The sequence below is a fragment of the Anomaloglossus baeobatrachus genome, chromosome 2, assembly GCF_048569485.1.
Source record: "Anomaloglossus baeobatrachus isolate aAnoBae1 chromosome 2, aAnoBae1.hap1, whole genome shotgun sequence".
In the NCBI taxonomy this organism is placed as follows: domain Eukaryota; kingdom Metazoa; phylum Chordata; class Amphibia; order Anura; family Aromobatidae; genus Anomaloglossus; species Anomaloglossus baeobatrachus.
Genome location: NC_134354.1, coordinates 102,603,555 through 102,626,488, shown reverse-complemented (window position 1 = coordinate 102,626,488; position 22,934 = coordinate 102,603,555). Strand labels below are relative to the sequence as shown.

General features: G+C 47.6%; 1 protein-coding gene across 4 annotated transcripts in view; it reads right to left on the bottom strand.

Moving 5' to 3' along the window:
* GIT1 (GIT ArfGAP 1) overlaps window positions 1-22,934 on the bottom strand; it is a 198,223-nt gene that overhangs the window by 22,503 nt on the left and 152,786 nt on the right. For all 4 annotated transcript variants that reach the window (XM_075335248.1, XM_075335245.1, XM_075335247.1 and 1 more), the window contains 3 exons: window positions 7,796-7,893; window positions 7,591-7,702; window positions 3,657-3,784 (listed from right to left, as the gene is read on the bottom strand). In XM_075335248.1, coding sequence (XP_075191363.1) covers window positions 3,657-3,784; window positions 7,591-7,702; window positions 7,796-7,893 — 338 coding nt within the window. The remainder of the gene's footprint in view (window positions 1-3,656; window positions 3,785-7,590; window positions 7,703-7,795; window positions 7,894-22,934) is intronic.

Sequence of the window (22,934 nt, the reverse complement as noted above, 5' to 3'; positions counted from 1 at the left end):
CTGATCTTGCGCAGAACTCTGGGCAAGAGAGCTAGAGGGGGAAACACGTAGGACAGACGAAACTGGGACCAATCTTGAACCAGAGCGTCCGCTGCAAGGGCCTGAGGATCGTGGGAGCGAGCCACGTAAACCGGAACCTTGTTGTTGTGCCGGGATGCCATTAGATCCACTTCCGGAGTGCCCCACTTGCGGCAGATTGACTGAAACACTGCCGGATGCAGGGACCACTCGCCACTGTCCACGGTTTGACGGCTGAGATAATCTGCTTCCCAGTTTTCCACGCCTGGGATGTGGACTGCGGATATGGTGGACTTGGAGTCCTCCGTCCATTGAAGGATGCGTTGAACCTCCAACATTGCCAGGCGGCTGCGTGTCCCGCCTTGGTGATTGATGTAGGCAACCGCTGTCGCGTTGTCTGACTGGACTCGGATGTGCTTGCCCGCCAAAAGGTGGTGAAAGGCTAGGAGAGCCAGAAGCACAGCTCTGGTTTCCAGCACATTGATCGAGAGGGCTGACTCGGACGGAGTCCAAGTGCCCTGTGCTCGGTGGTGGAGACATACCGCTCCCCAGCCGGATAGACTGGCATCCGTGGTGAGGATCACCCAGGACGGGGCCAGGAAGGAGCGTCCCTGAGACAGAGAGAGGGGCCAAAGCCACCACTGAAGGGAGCCCCTGGTCTGTGGCGACAGAGCCACTAGCCTGTGCAAGGAGGAAGTCCGCTTGTCCCAACAGCGGAGAATGTCCAGCTGCAGAGGACGCAGATGGAACTGGGCAAAGGGAACAGCCTCCATTGACGCCACCATCTGACCCAGCACCTGCATCAGGTGCCTGATGGAATAACGGCGGGGCCTCAGCAGAGAGCGCACCGCCAGATGGAGGGACTGCTGTTTGACTAAGGGCAGCTTCACAAGTGCCGGCAGAGTCTCCAACTGCATCCCTAGGTACGTGAGCCCCTGGGTCGGAGTCAGAGTGGATTTGGGCAGATTGACAAGCCACCCGAATTGGGTTAGAGTGGCGACAGTGAGCGAGACACTCCGCTGACAGTCTGCGCTGGATGAAGCCTTGACTAGAAGGTCGTCCAGGTAAGGAATCACTGCCAACCCCTGGAGGTGCAGAACCGCAACCACGGTTGCCATGACCTTGGTGAATACTCGAGGGGCCGTGGCTAACCCGAAGGGGAGAGCCACGAATTGGAAATGTTCCTCTCCGATTGCAAAACGTAGCCAACGCTGGTGTGAAACTGCAATTGGCACATGCAGATAGGCATCTCTGATGTCGATGGATGCCAGGAAATCTCCTTGGGTCATTGAGGCAATGACTGATCGCAGAGACTCCATGCGAAAATGCCGCACCTGAACATGCTTGTTGAGAAGCTTGAGATCCAGGATGAGCCGGAAGGAACCGTCCTTTTTGGGGACTAGGAAGAGATTTGAGTAGAAACCTCTGAACCGTTCCCGGGCGGGAACCGGTACAATTACTCCGTTGGCGTGCAAGGATGCCACGGCCTGAGAGAAGGCGGCGGCCTTGGAGCAGGGGGGAGTTGACAGAAAAAATCTGTTTGGCGGGCTGGAAGAGAATTCTATCCTGTAGCCGTGGGAGATGATATCCTGCACCCACTGATCGGAGACGTGTTGAAACCACACGTCGCCAAAGTGGGAGAGCCTGCCACTGACTAAGGATGTTGCTGGCGCGGCCAGATAGTCAAGAGGAGGCTGCCTTAGTGGAAGCAGCTCCTGCGGTCTTTTGTGGACGCGCCTTTGTGCGCCAGTTGGGTTTTTGGTCCTTGGCTGAGTTAGTGGATGAGGCCGAGGGCTTAGAGGATGACCAGTTGGAGGAACGAAAGGAACGAAACCTCGACTGCTTCCTACCCTGGGCAGGTTTCCTGGTTTTAGTTTGTGGCATGGAAGTACTCTTCCCGCCAGTAGCTTCCTTAATAATTTCATCCAGTTGTTCACCGAATAGCCTGGATCCAGCAAAAGGGAGCCCAGCAAGGTACTTCTTTGAAGAAGCATCTGCCTTCCACTCTCTAAGCCACAAGATCCTGCGGATAGCGAGGGAATTAGCCGAAGCCACCGCAGTGCGGTGAGAAGCCTCCAGCATGGCAGACATGGCATAGGATGAAAAAGCTGAAGCTTGGGAAGTTAAGGCAACCATTTCGGGCATAGATTCCCTGGTGAGGGAATGCATCTCCTCTAGAGAAGCAGAGATGGCCTTGAGAGCCCACACTGCTGCAAAAGATGGGGAGAACGAGGCCCCAGCCGCCTCATATACAGATTTGGCCAGAAGGTCAACCTGGCGGTCAGTGGAATCCTTAAGAGAGGTGCCATCAGCCACTGATACAACGGTCCGGGCTGAGAGTCTAGACACCGGAGGGTCTACCTTTGGTGAATGAGCCCACTCCTTGACCACCTCAGGTGGAAAGGGAAAACGGTCATCAGAACCACGCTTTGGGAAGCGTTTGTCAGGACAGGCCCTAGGCTTGGTCACAGTGGCCTGAAAACTGGAGTGGTTAAAGAACACACTCCTTGTCCTCTTAGGCAAGGTAAACTGGTGCTTTTCTGCCAGAGAGGGTTGCTCCTCTGATACTGGCGGATTGAGGTCCAGTACAGAATTAATGGACGCAATCAAATCACTAACATCTGCGTCACTTTTGTACTCAGAGAGGAGTGTCCCTCCCCTGTGCCGAACGGCCGCTGGGCGGAGCCGCACTGTCCCTCTGCATGATTGACATGCGAGGGCAGTGAAATCGAAAGTAGGCCTCCGGCGCGGTTCTCAGGCGACAGCCAGAGAACAGGCCAGAAATGTCACAAAAGTTACACAGCACACTCTCCCACCATAATAAAGTACCGGGACCCCCCGAATATAAACGTCTCAGGTACTTAGCTTGCTGAGACGCAGGGTTCCAAGTCCCTGGGGATGAGTGCTCAGTCCAGCAAGATCCTGAAGGGCTGCGGATGGAGACCGGTCTCCTGCAAAGCAAGGAGAACCGTGCTGGCTCCCACTTCAAGCCAGAGCCCGAGGGATGGTGAAGGAGCACGGCATGTAAGACTCCAGCCTTGTAAATCAACCTTAACAGCACCGCCGACACAGTGGGGTGAGAAGGGACATGCCGGGAGTCCAGGCTTGGACCCACTTTTCTTCAAAAACTTTCCAAAAATGAAAAATCAGATGAGAATGCATGTGTGGATGTATGCCTCCTGAACACAAAGCAATGAACTGGCTAGATCTGGTTATCCAGGGGGTGTATATGCTCAGAGGGAGGAGCTACACTTTTTAGTGTAGTACTTTGTGTGTCCTCCGGAGGCAGAAGCTATACACCCAATGTCTGGGTCTCCCATAGGAACGATAAAGAAAAAAATATAATGGCAATGTGTTCTGAGAAAAATAAGATGCCTGAATCAGGCCTGAGGCTGGGTGTGATTCCGTGAAGCATCGACCATGCTCGGATCACAATATCCGGTCTGAATGCTGAGCCAACGCCTTCATATTTGAAGACATGTGGAACCGGCCTAAGGCAAGTAATGGACAAAGCTCGAACAGGACTTGTCTGGATACACAGGAGTTTGTGCGGTGTGCACCCCATCACATACGTATTGTGAGCAAGTGGTCTCCGAACACAAGCTGCAATGTGGGAGGTCTCCTGCCGCCCCGCTCACCCTGGCTCGATTGTTTCTGGAATTTCTGAGCAGCTCTTGGTCCGTGTCTTCATCTGAAGCTACACTGTCATAGTCGTGCTGGTCATCACAGTCATTGGAATTGTTCCTCAGGGTATAGTCAAGGTTATCTGTAAAAAGACAGGACAACAACCATTGGCAATGCAGTTTAGGATGAAGTTATACTACTTTTACTTGCAGGAATTATTACAGTCACTTTCAGAAAACTTGACAAGTGTCGGCACCATAATCCTACAGAAGAGAACTTGGACATGTCTACAGCACATTCACATCATGCTCTGAGCATTGATGCAAACGTCATGGGGTCCACGTGGACCATTACCCTACAGACAAAATATATGTGACAGCATCTGATGAATAGCCATCGTTTTATTCCTCCTGAAGAGGAAACCCAGAGACATCTCGCTGCGTATGTGCCAGCGTCCTACACCGCTCAATGCGCCTGTGCCTTTCATGGTCAAAGTATACACTTGTGTCTCCGTCAGCAGATAACGTTCATGGAAAAAGTTCGATGTCTGCTGAAAAGATGATCAGCGAGAATCATCACCTACTGCAGCCCATGCCAAAGATGGGAAGGTCAGGTCTGTGAGTCAGCTGTGATAGACATAGGAGGAATGAGCGCTTTAGGAGCCTTTGCAGTGAGATCCACTAAAAGCAAGGAGTTTCTATAAAATACTAAAAGTTATATGCTAAGACAGTGTATACGTGGGAATACAGTGCTGATCTATAGAGGACTTCATATAAAAGTAATGCAAAACGGAAGAGATTCTCAGGGCTTGTTCATATGCCGCCTTTTGTTCCCCATTTTTTTACAATAACAGCAAAGTGAATTCTGAAATCTCATGCATATAATGCTTATTTTTTTTTCCTTGGAAATTTCAACCAAAGCATTTTTTTTTCAAATCTGCAGAGTGTTGATTCTTTCAGAGTTTTATTTTTCGCCCATTCAAATGAATAGGAAAAAAACGTTAATAAAATGACATTTACCTGCTAAAAATCTGCTGCAAATACTCAACGTGGGCAACTTAGCCTTATACTATCGAAAACAAAACAGGCGGGTGGGTCAGTCACACGTGATGGGTGTATGGTAAAACACTAAAGCTATGTTCATACATAGAGATTATATGTTTATATCCATGTTATACGATTATGATGTTCTTGACAAAGACCTCATCTGGGTGGAACACTTGCGCTTTCTTTTACCAAACTTCGATAATAAAAGGATGAGTATTTGCTGAGCTCCTGTGTTATCTGTCACATATCTGCTGTGTGACATGCAAGACCCTGTGCAAGACAATGCAGTAATAAGGGGCCTTACAAATATTTATAACTTAAATGTAGGGAACTTCACGAGTGCAATTTGCAAATGCCATTTTCTAAAGCACATGGTTCTTATCCAAGATAATTTCTCCCTTGTAGAATAAGCCAATAAAGGCCCCGTCACACTAAGCAACATCGCTAGCAACATCGCTGCTAACGAACAACTTTTGTGACGTTGCTAGCGATGTTGCTGTGTGTGACATCCAGCAACAACCTGGCCCCTGCTGTGAGGTCGTTGGTTGTTGCTGAATGTCCTGGGCCATTTTTTAGTTGTTGCTGTCCCGCTGTGAAGCACAGATCGCTGTGTGTGACAGCGAGACAGCAACAACTAAATGTGCAGGCAGCAAGAGCCGGCTTCTGCAGAGGCTGGTAACCAATGTAAACATCGGGTAACCAAGAAGCCCTGTCCTTGGTTACCCGATATTTACCTTTGATACCAGCCTCCGCTGCTCTCACCATCAGTGCCGGCTCCTGCTCTGTGCACATGTAGCTGCAGCACACATCGGGTTAATTAACCCGATGTGTGCTGTAACTAGGAGAGCAAGGAGCCAGCGCTAAGCATTGTGCGCTGCTCCCTGCTCTGTGCACATGTAGCTGCAGCACACATCGGGTTAATTAACCCGATGTGTGCTGTAACTAGGAGAGCAAGGAGCCAGCGCTAAGCATTGTGCGCTGCTCCCTGCTCTGTGCACATTTAGCTGCAGCACACATCGGGTAATTAACCCGATGTGTGCTGTAACTAGGAGAGCAGGGAGCCAGCGCTCAGTGTGCGCTGCTTCCTGCTCTCTGCACGTGTAGCTGCGTGCGCTGGTAACCAAGGTAAATATCGGGTTGGTTACCCGATATTTACCTTAGTTACCAAGCGCAGCATCTTCCACGCGGCGCTGGGGGCTTGTCACTGGTTGCTGGTGAGCTCACCAGCAACTCGTGTAGCGACGCTCCAGCGATCCCTGCCAGGTCAGGTTGCTGGTGGGATCGCTGGAGCGTCGCAGTGTGACAGCTCACCAGCAACCTCCTAGCAACTTACCAGCGATCCCCATCGTTGTTGGGATCGCTGGTAAGTTGCTTAGTGTGACTGGACCTTTAGTCTGCTGCTATCTGAGGAACAAACCTGTCCACATGATTAATAGTAGTGAACTGCTTTTTAATGATGTCATAGCAAACTCTACATAACAGCTGTAGTAGAGATCTGCGTCCAGACGTGGCGGTCGTCACACACTTAACTCCCTTACATTTGTGTAGATCACATATTAGGGTCACTCACACATTTATCTGGTAAGTGCCGGCTTTGTGAGCACATGACAGCTGGAGGAGCACTCACTGGGTCAAATAAATCAGGTGGGTAAACCTACAATATGACATTCTTTAGATCGTAGACAGCAGAGGAAAGTCAGACAAATCCAGGCATTTCGGCAGGCTCAGTTGGCCATCCTATGTGTATGTGTTCTTACTCCTCCAACAGAGGATATTGGGGAAGAGAAGGACCGGGCAGTTGAGATTTCAGCGGCAGAGGAATTTGATACCGGCTTTCTCCTCTCCCTATTGAAAACACATCCAGCTCGGACGAGCACTTATGTGCATGGGGGAGTTGGGAGACATAGTGGTCTACAGGACAAACAATTGGCTAGTGTTTTCACATGTATGACCAGATTAAGAGCCCAGTAATACTGTATATACTGCAATCCTCACTGCCCATATGGTCCTAATCTAATACTAGAAAGGTGTGAGAAAAGCAAGAATAAATATACCCTTGTTGCCATTCATAATGGTAGCATAAGGGTGAAAATTAGTTTTTCCATCTCAGCAGAAGTCTACTGAATCCATCCTTTCGGCTTCATTGACAGCTTAAGCATTTGCTTGTGTTGGTCAATGGTAAGTAAGAGCGTGCGCAGTGCCCCTCTTCCATGGGGCATTGGCTTCAATGAAAAATTCCGCGGGCACCTCGACTGAACAAGAATGATAAAGCTGTCAGTAAGGACCGGAAGGGAGGATTTAATCGCCAAACTGCAGGGCACTTTTTGGCTTCAGCCACAGACAAACTCTTGCAGAGACTGAATAAAACAAAGTTATGAGAGAATGTTTTTTAATGCCAACCATCCACTGGCGACAGATTTGGTGGGATAAACTGTGCTAACTGGCTCCTTTAGGCTATGTGTCCACAGTAGAATGTACCTGCGGATTTTTCTGCATGAAAATCCGCGACTTTCGCGGCAAATCCGCACCTTATTTTTGCCGCAGATTTACCGCGGATTACCGCGAATTTGCTGCGGATTTTGATGCAGATTTTTTTTTTTTTTTTTCCCCCATTCTATACCCAAAATCCGCACCAAAATCCGCAACAATAATTGACATGCTGCAGATTTTTCCGGATCAAAATCCGCGGCAAATCTGCCGCGGAAAAATCCGCAGCATGGACACAGCATTTCCAAAATGCCATTGAAATGGCTTGGAAGTGCCGCTGCTGCAGATTTTCGGAAAATCCGTGGTAAATCCACGGCAAATCCGCGGCAAAATCCGCAGTGTGGGAACATAGCATTATAGTAAAATTCGCAAATGGGTCCCATAATATTAGTTTATTTTGTAATCTAGTGGTTACCTGTTGCAATTACAGAGGTTTTGCCCTGTTGTCTTCTTTTGGCTTCACTCAGAATATCAATGATTAAAGTGGCAAACTCCCGAGCATTAAAACGGGCCAATTTCTGGCGCCCCTAAAGAGACAAGGACAGGGTTTTATAGTAGGCTTAAATTACAGAGATGTACAACTTAATAGTCAAAAAAATAAAAAAATAAGACATGGATACCTGATTTCTTGTAGCCGAATATTCAGGATTAACAGGTAGGAATGGAACAGCGCTGCGCTCCGTGACCAGTGTGCTGTGATTCTGAGTCGTCAGCCAAACTGTTTAATGAAAGCATCGGATGAGGAATGAGAAGAATCAAATATATGTGTTACCACAAGATGATATATATATGTGTAAAGCCATCAGTGAGCTACACCCTAGCCATATAAAAAGCACTCGAGTCTGTACATTTGGTCACCATGTTAGACATAATACAAAGTTAAGGCAGTTATTCCAGAGGTTGTCCAGGACTATATCATTGATGGTCTATCCAACAGTGGTGGTGTGCAACCAGCAGCCCCACAGATCAGCTGTATGACCGCACAGCTGTGTACACTGTATAGTGGCTGCTGCAGGGTGCTGCAGATAAGCTCTGCTTGTGCAGCTTACATCACTGGCTGCTGCACATCAAATGGAGCTGTACACAGTCATTAAAGGGAACCAACCATCAGGCTTTTCATTTAAATAGTAAAACCAGTGCTACACTGGTGCTAGGATGCTGAATGTAAGCATAGCTTCTGTTCAGCGATTGGATGTTTTATTTCAGAAATATGTACAAGTGAAGTTCCAGCAATGCACTGCTATTTGATTGGCAGGTGCAACATGGATGGGAATACATGGATCGCGTCTTGCTATCTATTCCCGCCCCTGTCTGCCGTAATATAATATAATATAATATATATACTTAAAAGCGAACCAACCACATTTATTTTTATATTATATATTATATTATATATATATATATATATATATATATATATATATATATATATATATATACATACATACACACATATACACACACACACACACACACACACACACACACACATACATACATACATATATACATACATACATACATATATACATATATATATATATATATATATATATATATATATATATATATATATATATATATATATATATATATATATATAGCTGGTTGGTTCGCTTTTAAATTTAAATATATATATGTATCGCTTTAAATGTGAATGCCATCAATATTGTTTGCCCGGTCATCCTCTTTAAGCGCTGTACTTACCTACCATATAATATCTGCTAGTTACATGAGGCAATGATCATTTTTGTATAAAATGCAATAAGTACAAATTAAACTACAAATATATTGTTTATACGGACCAAGTCCCCTATGTTAATGTATAAATGGTTTTTATTTTAATTTTGGGGGTGACAGACTCCCTTTAATAAATCAGACAGGTCAGGGGAGGTGCCAGCTGTTGGGCACACACCTAACTGCCTTGTATAGGTCTGGGAAACATATATTACAATCATCCCTTAAGCTGTGTGCACACAGTGCATTTTTATTTTTTTATGCATTTTTGAGTGTAGTTTTGTCACAAAACTGCATGCAAATCCTTACGCCAGCAAAGTCAATGAGAATCCTGATGTTTTGTGCACATGTTGCTGTTTTTCCCCCTTTTTGGTACAAAAATAAATTAAATTTTAGCAGCGTTTTTCCACCCCAGAATGCATGAAAAACGCATGCAAAAAATGTATAAAAAATGCACCAAAAAGGTTATAAAAATGTAACATTTTCTGTCAAGAGATGTAGAAATGGTGCAGAAATTTCTAAATTTTCAATGTGCGCATATAGCCTTACATGTGACATACTGTTCACACGTAAATCCTCATCTTTTAATGCATCAAGCCGTTTGAATAGGAGAACTGAGCATAGTAAACAGTATAATGGGAGAAATACAGGCAGACTACACAATCATTGCATAATATAGCAGCAATGACTAATGGCTGGCATGAGGACAGCACTGTAGGTGGGCGCGATAGAGAGGAAACTCCTGAGACGTGTCCAAGAGCAACTAATATGAGAAGAATGAACTAAACACCTGCGCTTGCAGCACTGGGCGCTGCGGAGTCAGCACTAGTTTGTTTCTCTGGGCACCCACTCTGTAATTACACAGCTCCCATTAACCTCAGTTTTGTTTTCCCAGCTGCTGGTAGAAGGCGAAAACAAAAGCATATTCATAGATTCTGCTCCCTCCGCTGTGCCCTGCCATCCCAGGAAACCTAACTCTCTAACACCGCGCAGGCCAGAAAGGATTACGGGGTGTGTGCGCACATGCTGCGGCTTGTACAGGCCTCCCCATGGTCAGTGCACACAGCCTGCTAGGAGGTCATCCCTATAAAAGAAGCCCCATCACAAAACACATCAGGTATAGCACTGGCTTATTCACGTTTGCCATGGTATGGGAATGCTGCACATGAGCGCTCCTAGGTATGAGGACACGGCTGAGTAATGATCAATGTTTAGGCTATGTTAATATTGTATTTCTGGCACACATCAGTGGCACCGTCGGGGTTTCCCTTTGAAATGCTGAAAACTGAGATTTGGACACAACCACCAACAGGGCTATTGACTAGTAAGCGGGGTCCACTGTGGGGTTTGTTGCTTGCCTCAAAAAGATGGATACTGATGAAAAGAAGGTCAAATTGAGAACAAAGTCACTGTCTTCTTTGTTAAACTCATTGACCCCTTTGGTGGTTCCGCCTGAATCCCGTTGTTTTTTCAGCGCATCAGATAGCCCCGACGGAGCCACGGACGTTTGTGAATACAGCCCAAAGCTGGAGCTACACACAGACATTCAGACACTTGGCTTGTTTTTTTTCAATTCAGGTACTAACAGCAAAAAATTGTTGCAAACCCCTAATTTAATTAGCAGATATTACTCATGGAGTCACTCCGGTTTTCATTAAGAATCTTGTAGTTGACTGACATATTGTCTGCACCTTGCAATTAAAGGAGTTGTCTTCTACACTCCCTCTGAAGGGCCCCTGGGTTGTGGAAACGTATATACTCACCACTCAGACTGGCACTGTGTCCACTAATTGGCTGTCTTCTGCTCGGATGAAGTGTGAAGGCTGCAGCTGATCAGCTTCTGCTGATTGACTGCAGAGGTCACATACATCCTGAGCCAGATATTGCTGCTAGAGGACCTGTGTGGGACACACATAGCCTTGTGCCAGATATTGATGCTAGAGGACCTGCGGGGGGGGATGGGGGGATGACGACGACACATACAGCCTGTGCCAGATATTGATGCTAGAGGACCTGTGTGGGACACATATAGCCTTGTGCCAGATATTGATGCTAGAGGACCTGCGGGGGGGGATGGGGGGATGACGACGACACATACAGCCTGTGCCAGATATTGATGCTAGAGGACCTGTGTGGGACACATATAGCCTTGTGCCAGATATTGATGCTAGAGGACCTGCGGGGGGGGGGGCGGGGGGGGGGGTGACGACACATACAGCCTGTGCCAGATATTGATGCTAGAGGACCTGTGGGGGACACATATAGCCTGTGGCAAATATTGATGCTAGAGGACCTGCGGGTGGGGGGGGGCGGGGGCGACAACGACACACATAGCCTGTGCCAGATATTGATGCTAGAGTACCTGCGGGGCGACACATATAGCCTGCGCCAGATATTGATGTTAGAGGACCTGCGGGGCGACACATATAGCCTGCGCCAGATATTGATGCTAGAGGACCTGTGGGGGACACATATAGCCTGCGCCAGATTTTGATGCTAGAGGACCTGCGGGGCAACACATATAGCCTGCGCCAGATATTGATGCTAGAGTACCTGCGGGGCGACACATATAGCCTGCGCCAGATATTGATGCTAGAGGACCTGCGGGGCGACACATAGCCTGCGCCAATGATATGGAACACACTACTAAGAACAATCTAATTAATTCCCAACATCCACACCTTTAAGCGGGCCCTAAAAAAAGCATTTCTTAAGGCTATGTGCACACTTACCGGATTTTGCCGTGGATTTTCCGCGGATTTGCTGCATGTTTCGCTGCAGAAAATGTTCATAACATCTCTGCAGTGAATCACCAGCAAATCCTATGGAGAAAAAAAATCCTGTGCGCACTGGGCGGAATTTGACAGCTGCATGTTTTGCTGCGGGAATTTCACTCCATTGACTCCAATGTTAATCATGAAATCCCGCAGGGAATAACGCAGGCAGCAAATTCTGTGCGGTTCACTGCGTTTTCCTGCGTTATTCCCTGCGGTATTTCGCGGTTTACCTCCGGTAATGTACATCGCCTGTCTGCGGTTTGCAGGGAAGGGATGTCATTACAGGAAGAGGAAGCAAAGCAGAGAGTAAACACAAACACATCACAGACACACAGACATATAGAACACACATAGAAAGAAAACGGAAATATAGAAAACAAAGAACGTGGGCTCCGCTGCATATTTACCTTCCAGCCGAGGTAAGCACACAGCGGCGGCCCGGTATTCTCAGGCTGGGGAGGGAGAGGGGCAGGGTTAATGTCCCCCGCCTCACTCCCCCTCCGGCAGCCGAGAATATCAGCCGCAGCTGCCCCGGGACTGTCGCATGCATTATGCGGCAGCACCGGCGTGTCCCCGGCTCTTCTTGCCGCCGTGTAGCAGTGGCAGCAAGGTAATACAAGGGGTTAATGATGGTGGGGGACCACCGCCATTAACTCCAGGCTTGATCATGGCAGCGTCTATGAGACAGCTGACATGATCAACCCGTAAGTAAAGTGAAAAAAACACAGACACCGAAAAATCCTTTATTTTAAATAAAACAAACAAGCCTCGTTCACCATTTTATTAACCCCTCCCGCACCAAAGCTCCGGCGTAATCCACCGCTCCGGCGTAATCCACAGGTCCTGCGCTGCTTACATCCAGCCGCGACTGTCACAGACACAGCGCTGAATGAAAGCAGCAGACAGCAGAGGTAATTACCGGTCATTTCCCACGGCCGGTAATGTGAACTCACTGCCGACCGTGGGAAATGTATGAATCTACTATCTCAGAATTAAATGACTTTTTTTTTTTTTTTCTCAATGTGCTTTATTGCATTGAATGCAATAAAGCACATCCCAACCCGCACGCAGCAAAACCGCGGCAATACCGCGAATAATACCGTGGTAAAACCGCGGCAAACCGCATGCGGTTTTCGGGTGCGGTTTCCCGCGGTTTTTTACCGCGGGTGCGGTAATCTTTGAGAGCATGCGGAATTTTCTCAAGAAAATTCCATTTCCCAGTGCGCACATAGCCTTAGACTAGCCTATCACCTCATCTTCTTCATTTAATCTAATCCCATTCTGCCCTTCATAAAATTTACTTCCAATTCTTGCCCCCTGTATCTTCTCATTACATTCCTCTCAATGTACTTTTTTTTACACCCTGTACCTGTATAAATTCTGGCTGGCGACCGGTCCATGCAGCTGGTTTTGAATCCTCTACTAAAATCGATGGCTGGACCATATATGACAAGCTTTTCTCCCCCCATTCACCTTTTGTGCCTCCCCTATCTTACTGTAAGTTTACGAGCAGGGCCCTCACTCCTCTTGGTATCTAAATTTTGTTATTTTGTAATGTCTCATGTTGTCTGTACATGTCCCCTCTGATTTGTAAAGCGCTGCGGAATATGTTGGCGCTATATATAGTATATATACACACACACACACACACAGTATACATACACAATAATTATTATTATTATTATTATTATTATTATTATTATTATGAAAAGGGCAAATACAAGTTGGGTCTGTGAAAAACACATTCAGCACACGGATGGCATCAGTGTATAATCCATGTCCTGTCCGAATTAAACATTGCAATGGATGTGAAAAGCCTTGTAATTTATTTATTAATCCATCAGTGAAAAACACTGACCACACTGATGGTAAAAACAGAACACTTATGACACTGATCCAAATCACTGGTGACACCAGTAGCATTTTTTTCACATACTGTACGTGTTTATGAGGCCTAAAACATTTTATTCATGAAAGAATTTACGCACCTTTATGTATATGCCATTACTTCGGGGCATAATATCCATATGACAGGTTTTCTTTAAACCAGTAGCCACAACCTCGGTATAGTTCCTTAATAAGTATCAATATAGACCTGTGTGAGCTAGCTGAAGAAAAATAACCATTTCTCCAAAGAGCTGCTGACTTTCAGTCATGCAGATAGATGGCAACTGTAAGCACGCCCCAGCATTTTGACTAGACATCCGGCTATATACTAATACATTGCTGTCAGTCAGTGAAGCCGTCCCTCCATGTGTGAAAATCAACGGCTGATTGGAGGAATAAAATTAATTTTGATGCTTTTTTTGGTGCAGTTTATCGTGCAGTTTGTTGCCCATATCTGCATGTCACCCTTATCCCAGCAAAGTCTATGAGAATGCTAAAGTAATGTTTGCACGTTGCTTCTTTTTTCCTTGCAGTTTTTGGTAAAGAAAAAAAGCACCATGTTAGTTGTTGGTGTATTTTTTGTTTTTGAATTCAAGAAGAAAAAAAAAGCACTAGAAACGCACTAAACATGTGTGGCGCCCTGAACAAGCCAGGTCGTCACAGGTACTGCAACAACACACCCCACACCCCGGCTAGGCACACCAAGGTCAGACAAAAATCCTTGTTGCCTCCCTCCAGGGGCTGATGTCCACACCAGGGGGTGGAGCCAGGCGGTTGGCCACACCCACCGAGGAGTTCACAGTCCTGGAGGCGGGAAAAGGAAGGCAGTTTCAGTTAGAGAGTTGAAGAGTAAAGTGGTAGTGGAGGAGACTGACCGTGTTCGGGTGCGTAGCCCGGGCACATACAGCAAGGTTGGCAAACGGTGGTGACCGTCTGCAGGAGGGGCTGATTGACGTGAACCGTAAGGACCGGGGACGGGCGGTGGCCCGCCGGTACCGGATCGGGAAGCGAAGAGAAGCCAGCACCATTCGGCAGGGCCTACGGACCCCGACCAGGCTTGGAGTCGCCGTAAAACCGGTCAAATTCGTTAGCGAAGGGAACCTCCGGGGTTTCCCAGCAGTCAAGACCCGATTGAAGGCAACCGCTCAAACCGTGAAGGGAAATACAGTCACCTCCAAGGCTACAGTTCCCAGGGCCAGAGCCTGCGGGCAAAAGGGGCTCCCTCAGCATCCATCCAAGCTGGGGAGCGGGTTACCGGTGGGAAGCCACCAGAACCGAGAACATAACACAGGTGCAGGGAAAGGCAGTCACCGCCAACCTACCGGGAGAAGAACCACCGCAGCCGTCTGTGGGACCCGTCCATCCAGCCGTTTGTTTTACCGGAGACTTTGCATTCATCATTGGCTGAGTGAGTACCACCGTGCCGTGCGGCACCGCGCTGCCCCCGCGACCCTGCACCTTGCCAGGCCCCGTAACCCACCTGCCATTCCTCCCTCACCGGGCCCCGGGACAACCAACCCCCTACCCACGGAGGGGAAAAACAACATCCAAGCTGCTCCCTGTCATCGCTCCCGGGATCCCCGTCCAGAGCAGCGGTGGTGTCACAACCTCACCACAACCGTTGGTGGCGTCACGGACAATAAATCCCCCAAACCATTCCCCTTTTCACTCACGGGCAAGGAGCGCCGCTCGAGTCCCCGGATCCGGCCCACCGCTCGAGCCACCGAGCAGCAAGCGAAGCAGCAGCAGTGCCGGACCCGAGCGTGGTGAGCGCAGCGTCCCCTCCTCCGCCCGCGACACATGCATGCGTTTTTTGGTGCGTTTTTCTGCCACAAAGTGTCTTTTTGGCGCAGAAAAGTTCTGCAGTGTGCCCACATACCCTCAATCTGCGTCCCTTTTCAAGAAAAGTGCTGCAGAAAAAACACGTGTTTTTTGCGCCTTTTTTAATGCATTGAGACCGGGAAACACACAGAAGCAATTGACATGTCAATTGTTTGGTGCGGTTTTTTTTATGCACCAAAATCTGCAAGGAAAAAAAATCTGCAACGTGGGCACAGCACTTCAGGAGTCTCAAACTTTGCTGGGATGTGTTTTCCCCTGCAGATTGATTAAAATCTGCATCAAAAAACGCAGCGTGGGTACACAGCCTTAAAAGATTTTCAAAGACCTGAACACAGAGGAAGTCGTTTTCCCATATAAATTAATATGACGATTCTTTTGATTGTTTTGTTAGCAGTTTTTCCGCCTTTTTATTCAGCAGACTAGCTCGAAAACTTGTAGAAGACAATGCAGTGTGAACATCCCTTAAAGTTTATTAAAGTCACTTTAGAAACTTGTACCCTCCCCAGCCAGGTGCAGAAGGCCAAAAGGGACAGGAAAGCTGTTGGTAATTACTGGTCATTGTGAGATTTCCTGGCTACTAGTCATTACAATCAAATGAAAGACACGGCTTCTCTACATGTGCTCCACTTACACCCTTCCTCTGGGCCAAATATAGAGGACAAGAAAACACTCTGCGCAGTGTTCTAGGATACCGTGTCATACAGCTATAACGAGGCAGGTATTCAGTTCAACGTCTACTCACATGAGTCCTGGGAGCCGTGGTTACAATAACCAATACAAAAGACTGAATGACCCATTCTACCCCATCACTTCTGTCCAGCATTTCATTCTCCTGGCACAGAGTATGCATGTTCTACCTCCGATTCTACCCCTATCACTTCCGTCCAGCATTTCATTCTCCTAGCACAGAGTATGCATGTTCTACCTCCGATTCTACCCCTATCACTGCTGTCCAGCATTTCATTCTCCTGGCACAGAGTATGCATGTGCTACCTCCGATTCTACCCCTATCACTGCTGTACAGCATTTCTCCTGGCACAGAGTATGCATGTGCTACCTCCGATTCTACCCCTATCACTGCTGTCCAGCATTTCATTCTCCTGGCACAGAGTATTATTATTATTATTATTATTTATTTATAGAGCACCATTAATTCCATGGTGCTGTACATGAGAAGGGGGTTACATACAAAATACGTATACAAGTTACAGTAGACAGACTAGTACAGAGGGAAGAGGGCCCTACCCTTGCGGGCTTACATTCTATAGGATTATGGGGAGGAGACAATAGGTGGGGTGTAGGTCAGGCGGCGGCTCCGCACGGTGGTCGGGCGGCAGCTCCGCACGGTGGTCGGGCGGCAGCTCCGCACGGTGGTCGGGCGGCAGCGAGTTCATTGTAGATTGTAGGCATTTCTGAACAGATGAGTTTTCAGGTTCCGTTTGAAGTTTGCAAGGGTAGGGGATAGTCTGACGTGTTGAGGCAGCGAGTTCCAGGAGACTGGGGATGCTCGGGAGAAGTCTTGGAGTCGGTTGCGTGAGGAGCGAATGAGAGAGGAGGAGAGGAGGAGATCTTGGGAGGACCGGAGGTGACGTGTTGGAGTGTAGTGGGAGAGTAGTTCGGAGATGTACGGAGGGGAAAGATTATGCACAGCTTTGTAGGTCAGTGTTAGAAGTTTGAATTGGATACGGTGGAAGATTGGAAGCCAGTGGAGGGACATGCAGAGGGGAGAAGCGGGGTGGTATTGAGGAGAGAGGTGGATAAGTCGGGCAGCAGAGTTAAGGATGGACTGGAGAGGGGCGAGCGTGTTGGCAGGGAGGCCACAGAGGAGGATGTTACAGTAGTCGAGGCGGGAGATTATGAGGGCATGCACTAGCATTTTAGTAGATTGCAAATTGAGGAAAGGGCGGATTCTGGAAATATTTTTGAGTTGAAGACGGCAGGAGGTGGTGAGGGACTGGATGTGTGGTATGAAGGATAAGGCAGAGTCAAAGGTCACTCCGAGGCAGCGAACTTTGGGTACTGGCGAGAGCGTGGTGTTATTTATTGTAATAGATAGATCAGGTGGAGAGTGTAGGTGAGACGGAGGAAAGATGATTAGTTCAGTTTTGGCCACATTGAGCTTTAGGAAGCGAGAGGAGAAGAAGGAGGATATAGCAGATAGACATTTCGGGATTTTGGACAGCAGAGATGTGGCATCTGGGCCAGAGAGGTAGATCTGGGTGTCGTTGGCATATAGGTGGTATTGGAAGCCATGGGACTTTATGAGTTGTCCTAGGCCAAATGTGTAGATAGAGAAAAGTAGGGGTCCTAGGACAGAGCCTTGAGGGACGCCAACAGAGAGATGGTGGGATGAAGAGGTTGTGTGAGAGTGGGAGACACTGAAAGTGCGATTTGAGAGGTATGAAGAGATCCAAGAGAGGGCAAGATCTCTGACACCAAGGGAAGAGAGGGTCTGTAATAGGAGGGAGTGGTCAACGGTATCGAAGGCTGAGGACAGGTCTAGGAGTAGGAGTATAGAGAAGTGCTTGTTCGCTTTGGCAGTAAGCAAGTCATTTGTGATTTTAGTCAGGGCAGTTTCGGTAGAGTGATGTGGACGGAAGCCGGACTGTAGGTTGTCAAAGAGAGCGTTAGAGGAGAGGTGGGAGGAAAGTTCAGCATGGACATGCTGTTCCAGGAGTTTTGAGGCAAGTGGGAGTAGTGATATGGGGCGATAGCTGGTAGTAGAGGTTGGATCGAGGGAAGGTTTCTTTAGGATAGGTGTGACTGTTGCATGTTTAAAGGCAGAGGGGAAGGTTCCAGTCGTTAAAGATAGGTTGAAGAGGTGGGTTAAGGCTGGAGTAAGGATGGTGGTGAGGTTGGGAAGGAGGTGGGATGGCATGGGGTCAAGTGCGCAGGTGGTGAGGTGCGCTTTTGAGAGAAGACGTGCAAGCTCTCCTTCGGTGATGGTGGGGAGGAAGTTTATGGGAGAGGGGCAGTGGTCAGCTACATGAAGGGGTTGTGGTGGCTGAGCAGAGAAGACTTGCCTTATTAGGTCGATTTTTTCTTGGAAATAGGTGGCAAAGTCTTCTGCAGAAATGAGGGAGGTTGGAGGGGGCAGTGGTGGGCGAAGGAGGGAGTTGAAAGTGTTGAATAACTGTTTGGGGTTGTGTGTTAGAGAGGATATGAGGTTTCTGAAGTAATCGTGTTTAGCGGAGGTGAGGACTGAGCGAAATGTGTGAATTGCATTTTTGAATGTGGTGAAGTCTTCCTGGGAGTGCGTTTTCTTCCACCGCCGCTCTGCAGCCCTAGACCTTTGCCGAAGTTTTTTAGTGAGGCTGTTGTGCCAGGGCTGTCTATTGATTCGTCTCACTCTGCCATGCACAAGGGGAGCGACTGAATCAATAGCTGATGTGAGGGTGGTGTTGTAGAAAGTGGTGGCGCTGTCTGTGTCGTGGAGGGACGATATGGAGGACAGTGGGAGGATAGAGTCGGCGAGGGTGTGCATGTTGAGGTGTGCAAGGTTTCTGCGGGGATGTGCTAGGTGCTGGACAGGGGGGGTAGGTGAGGAGGACAGGGCTGAAAAGGTCAGAAGATGGTGGTCAGATAGGGGGAGGGGGGAAGTTGTGAAGTCAGAAAGGGGACAGAGGCGGGTGAAGATAAGGTCTAGTGTGTGTCCATCTTTGTGGGTGGCAGAGGTGGACCACTGAGTTAAGCCAAACGACGAAGCAAGGGAGAGGAGTTTGGAAGCAGCTTGTTGGCGAGTGTCAGTGGGGATGTTGAAGTCACCCATGATGATGGTGGGAATGTCAGCAGAGAGAAAGTGTAGAAGCCAGGCAGAAAAGTGGTCGAGGAAGGCAGTGGTGGCGCCCGGGGGTCTGTATATGACAGCCACTTGGAGGTTGGAGGGAGAATAGATTCGGACAGAGTGCACTTCAAAGGAAGGCAGGTCGAGGGAGGGTAGAGGTGGGATTGGATTAAAGCTGCAGTTGTTAGAAAGAAGGAGGCCCACTCCTCCACCTTGTCTATTGCCAGGGCGAGGAGTGTGGGAGAAGTGCAGGCCACCGTAGCATAGTGCAGCTGGGGAGGCAGAGTTGGATGGTGTCAGCCATGTTTCGGTGATGCCCAGAAAGGATAGATTGCTGGAGGTAAAGAGATCATGAATGATGTATGCATGTGCTACCTCCGATTCTACCCCTATCACTTCTGTCCAGCATTTCATTCTCCTGGCACAGAGTATGCATGTGCTACCTCCGATTCTACCCCTATCACTGCTGTACAGCATTTCTCCTGGCACAGAGTATGCATGTGCTACCTCCGATTCTACCCCTATCACTGCTGTCCAGCATTTCATTCTCCTGGCACAGAGTATGCATGTGCTACCTCCGATTCTACCCCTATCACTGCTGTCCAGCATTTCATTCTCCTGGCACAGAGTATGCATGTGCTACCTCCGATTCTACCCCTATCACTTCCGTCCAGCATTTCATTCTCCTGGCACAGAGTATGCATGTGCTACCTCCGATTCTACCCCATCACTTCCGCCCAGCATTTCATTCCCCTGGCACAGAGTACGCATGTGCTACCTCCGATTAAACCCCTATCACCGCCGTCATGCATTTCATTCTCCTGGCACAGAGTATTGCATATGCTACCAGTAAAGGGGTTATCTATCTGTCTGTAAGCCTGTTGGGCCTCACAGTAGCTGAAATGCCCAAAGGGGGTAAAGTTCTGCTAATGCATAATCTACAATTGGTTATGACTATAATGGATGAGGGGTAAATATTTCCTGTGGCCCCATTATAATTTTTTACTATGCCACCCTGCGGTTACCGCTTCTGTGCGCATCATTAATGTTCTTCTGTGTTACTTTTGCATTATTCCTGCGCTATGACATCACTATGCTGACACAACTTGATATCACATTTTCTTCCAATGCTGTGATATAGCAATGTGGTCACAATTTGTGTTTTAGTCCTGCAGTAGCATACTGTACCATCATTGTATATGTCCTTGCATGCTGATATCACTGTGTGCATACTGTATGCATTATAACTATAAATAAGGAAGGCCAAAATAATAATTCACTATCAACTTCTGCAACTTCACAACACAAAAGGTTGATTGAGGTGCTATTTTGTTGTGGTTACTTGGAAAATGTGGCCATATTGGGAGGTTTCCTGGTAACAGATGATCAGATAAATCTACCCTTAGAAAAGTCATTCTAGATCAGAGGTTCCCATCACATGGCTCGAGGACACCTGATGTGTGCCAAGTGACTATCTGCAAGCTCGGAGGTTAGTCGTAGCCGATTCTAGCACACAACATGAAGAGCAGAGCTCCAGATGGCAACTTTTGAAGAATAGTCCTGCCGCCACGCTGTCCATGTGCCTGGTAGTAGCATGGTAGCATGCCATAGGCTGCCAAAGAGGAGCTGCTCGGTAAGTACAGGGTGGTCCAAAAGTAGGTGGACACTATGTGTAATAAGGTTATCAAACATGGCGTAAAGTGAAACTGACTCAGTTGCCCTTAGCAACCAATCAGATTCCACCTTTAATTTTCCAAAGAGTCTGTGACGAATGAAAAGTGGAATCCGTTTCACGTTACACCATGTTTGATAACCCTATTACACATATTGTCCACGCTACTTTTGAACCACCCTATATATATATATATATATATATATATACACTGGCTGTGGGAGGTGGAGAGAGGAATATGGTAAATTGGAAATGGTATCAAGCAGTCAGTTGAAGGGGGTGCTTGAGATTGGATGCAATGTTGCAGTGGGAGTGCTTAATGCAGACATCAATGTAAGGTGGGAAGTCCTGAATGTAAGTGTACTGCCTGAAAGGAGAGGGGGCACTAGATCTCAGTGTGATTACTGTGGTGGAGCTTTGGCTGCAATTCTTCAGGAAATAGGGGGCTCTAGATGTCACTACTGCAGGAGGGGGGGAGGGGGTGTGCCGATTGGCATTACTGTGGTGGAGGCTCTGGTTGTGACTCTCAACCATCGGAATGTGATTCTCAATGTGATGAGAGGTTGGCGACCACTGTTCTAGCTGGATTGTCATTAAGCCACTAAGTCAATCAGGAGCCAATCACCAGAACTCGTAATACACAGTGACTTGAGCTTATTTATGTCCCATGGGGTCACCCCACAAAATAAAGTCCTTCTATTGGAAATTTGAGTCACAGGAATAAAGGCGAGTGGGCACTACTTTTAGGAGAAATTTTACATCATGATATCATTTTCATGATTCTGATCAGTCATAAGAGCAAAACAAGAAAAATATCAAAAGTTCTGTCCGCCGTGTGATGGCCACCAACAGTTCTGTCCGCCGTGTGATGGCCACCAACAGTTGTGTCCGCCGTGTGATGGCCACCAACAGTTGTGTCCGCCGTGTGATGGCCACCAACAGTTCTGTCCGCCGTGTGATGGCCACCAACAGTTCTGTCCGCCGTGTGATGGCCACCAACAGTTCTGTCCGCCGTGTGATGGCCAACAGTTCTGTCTGCCGTGTGATGGCCACCAACAGTTCTGTCCGCCGTGTGATGGCCACCAACAGTTCTGTCCACCATCAGTTCCTAATGGACTTTGCAGGATTTCTCGGTTCTCTGTTTTGGTATCTGTCCTTTTACCTCTGTCTATATTAATAGAATTTGTGACGGAGGCTCCTTATATGCAAAGCTGTACAAAGTATTCAAAAGTAAAGGAGGAAATAAAAATGAACAAACCAAGAACACATTCCAACAATAAAGGATACAGTGCGTGTCCTACAGCACCAACGCACTATGGCGAGCGTTGTTAACCTAGTATTTATGACACTTCTAATATAAAACAAACTGTTTCCAGGGAACGCAGACAGCAGAAGGAAAGGTTCAAGCACATTGCACAACATCTGCACAGGATATTTTCTTAGACAAGAACTTTAGTAACCCCTGTTAGCCTTCAGTATATCTGGCCCCCAATGCCCTATGTCCTTTTTGCACTGCCAACACGGAAAACTGAAAAATAACGTATCTTTGATGAACTCAATACATAACTTAGGCACCAGCTTTTAATAAATGAGTCTTTCCACTTACAATTGTGATATTTGTCAGGAGACAAACCTAAAATATAAAGTTGGTGTCATTCATTCGTATAGGTTTCCACATATGAGATTACTACGGTAATATAAACGGTTGGTAAAGTTGCAACCCTGGGGGACAGACATTATCCTCAACGCCGTCAATAATCCCAATGAAGAAGCTGCAATATCCCTCTCCCAGATTTGTTACTTACAAAAAGCATTGGACTGTATCCAGCTGAAGAGCAACCACTTTACAGCAATGTAGACACCATGAAAGAAGGTCCCAAATCCAGAGATATTTCCAAAACCAGCTGTCAATCATGCATAGGGATGGGGGTGACAAGCAGATGAGCTGCTGGGGGGCTTGGATTGGGGAGGAGAATTTAGGAAGCTTGACGTGTGGTCCAGAGAGAGGGCGAGCACAGAGAAGCAACAGAAAAGGCTGTGTCTGCTCGCTGAACATGAAC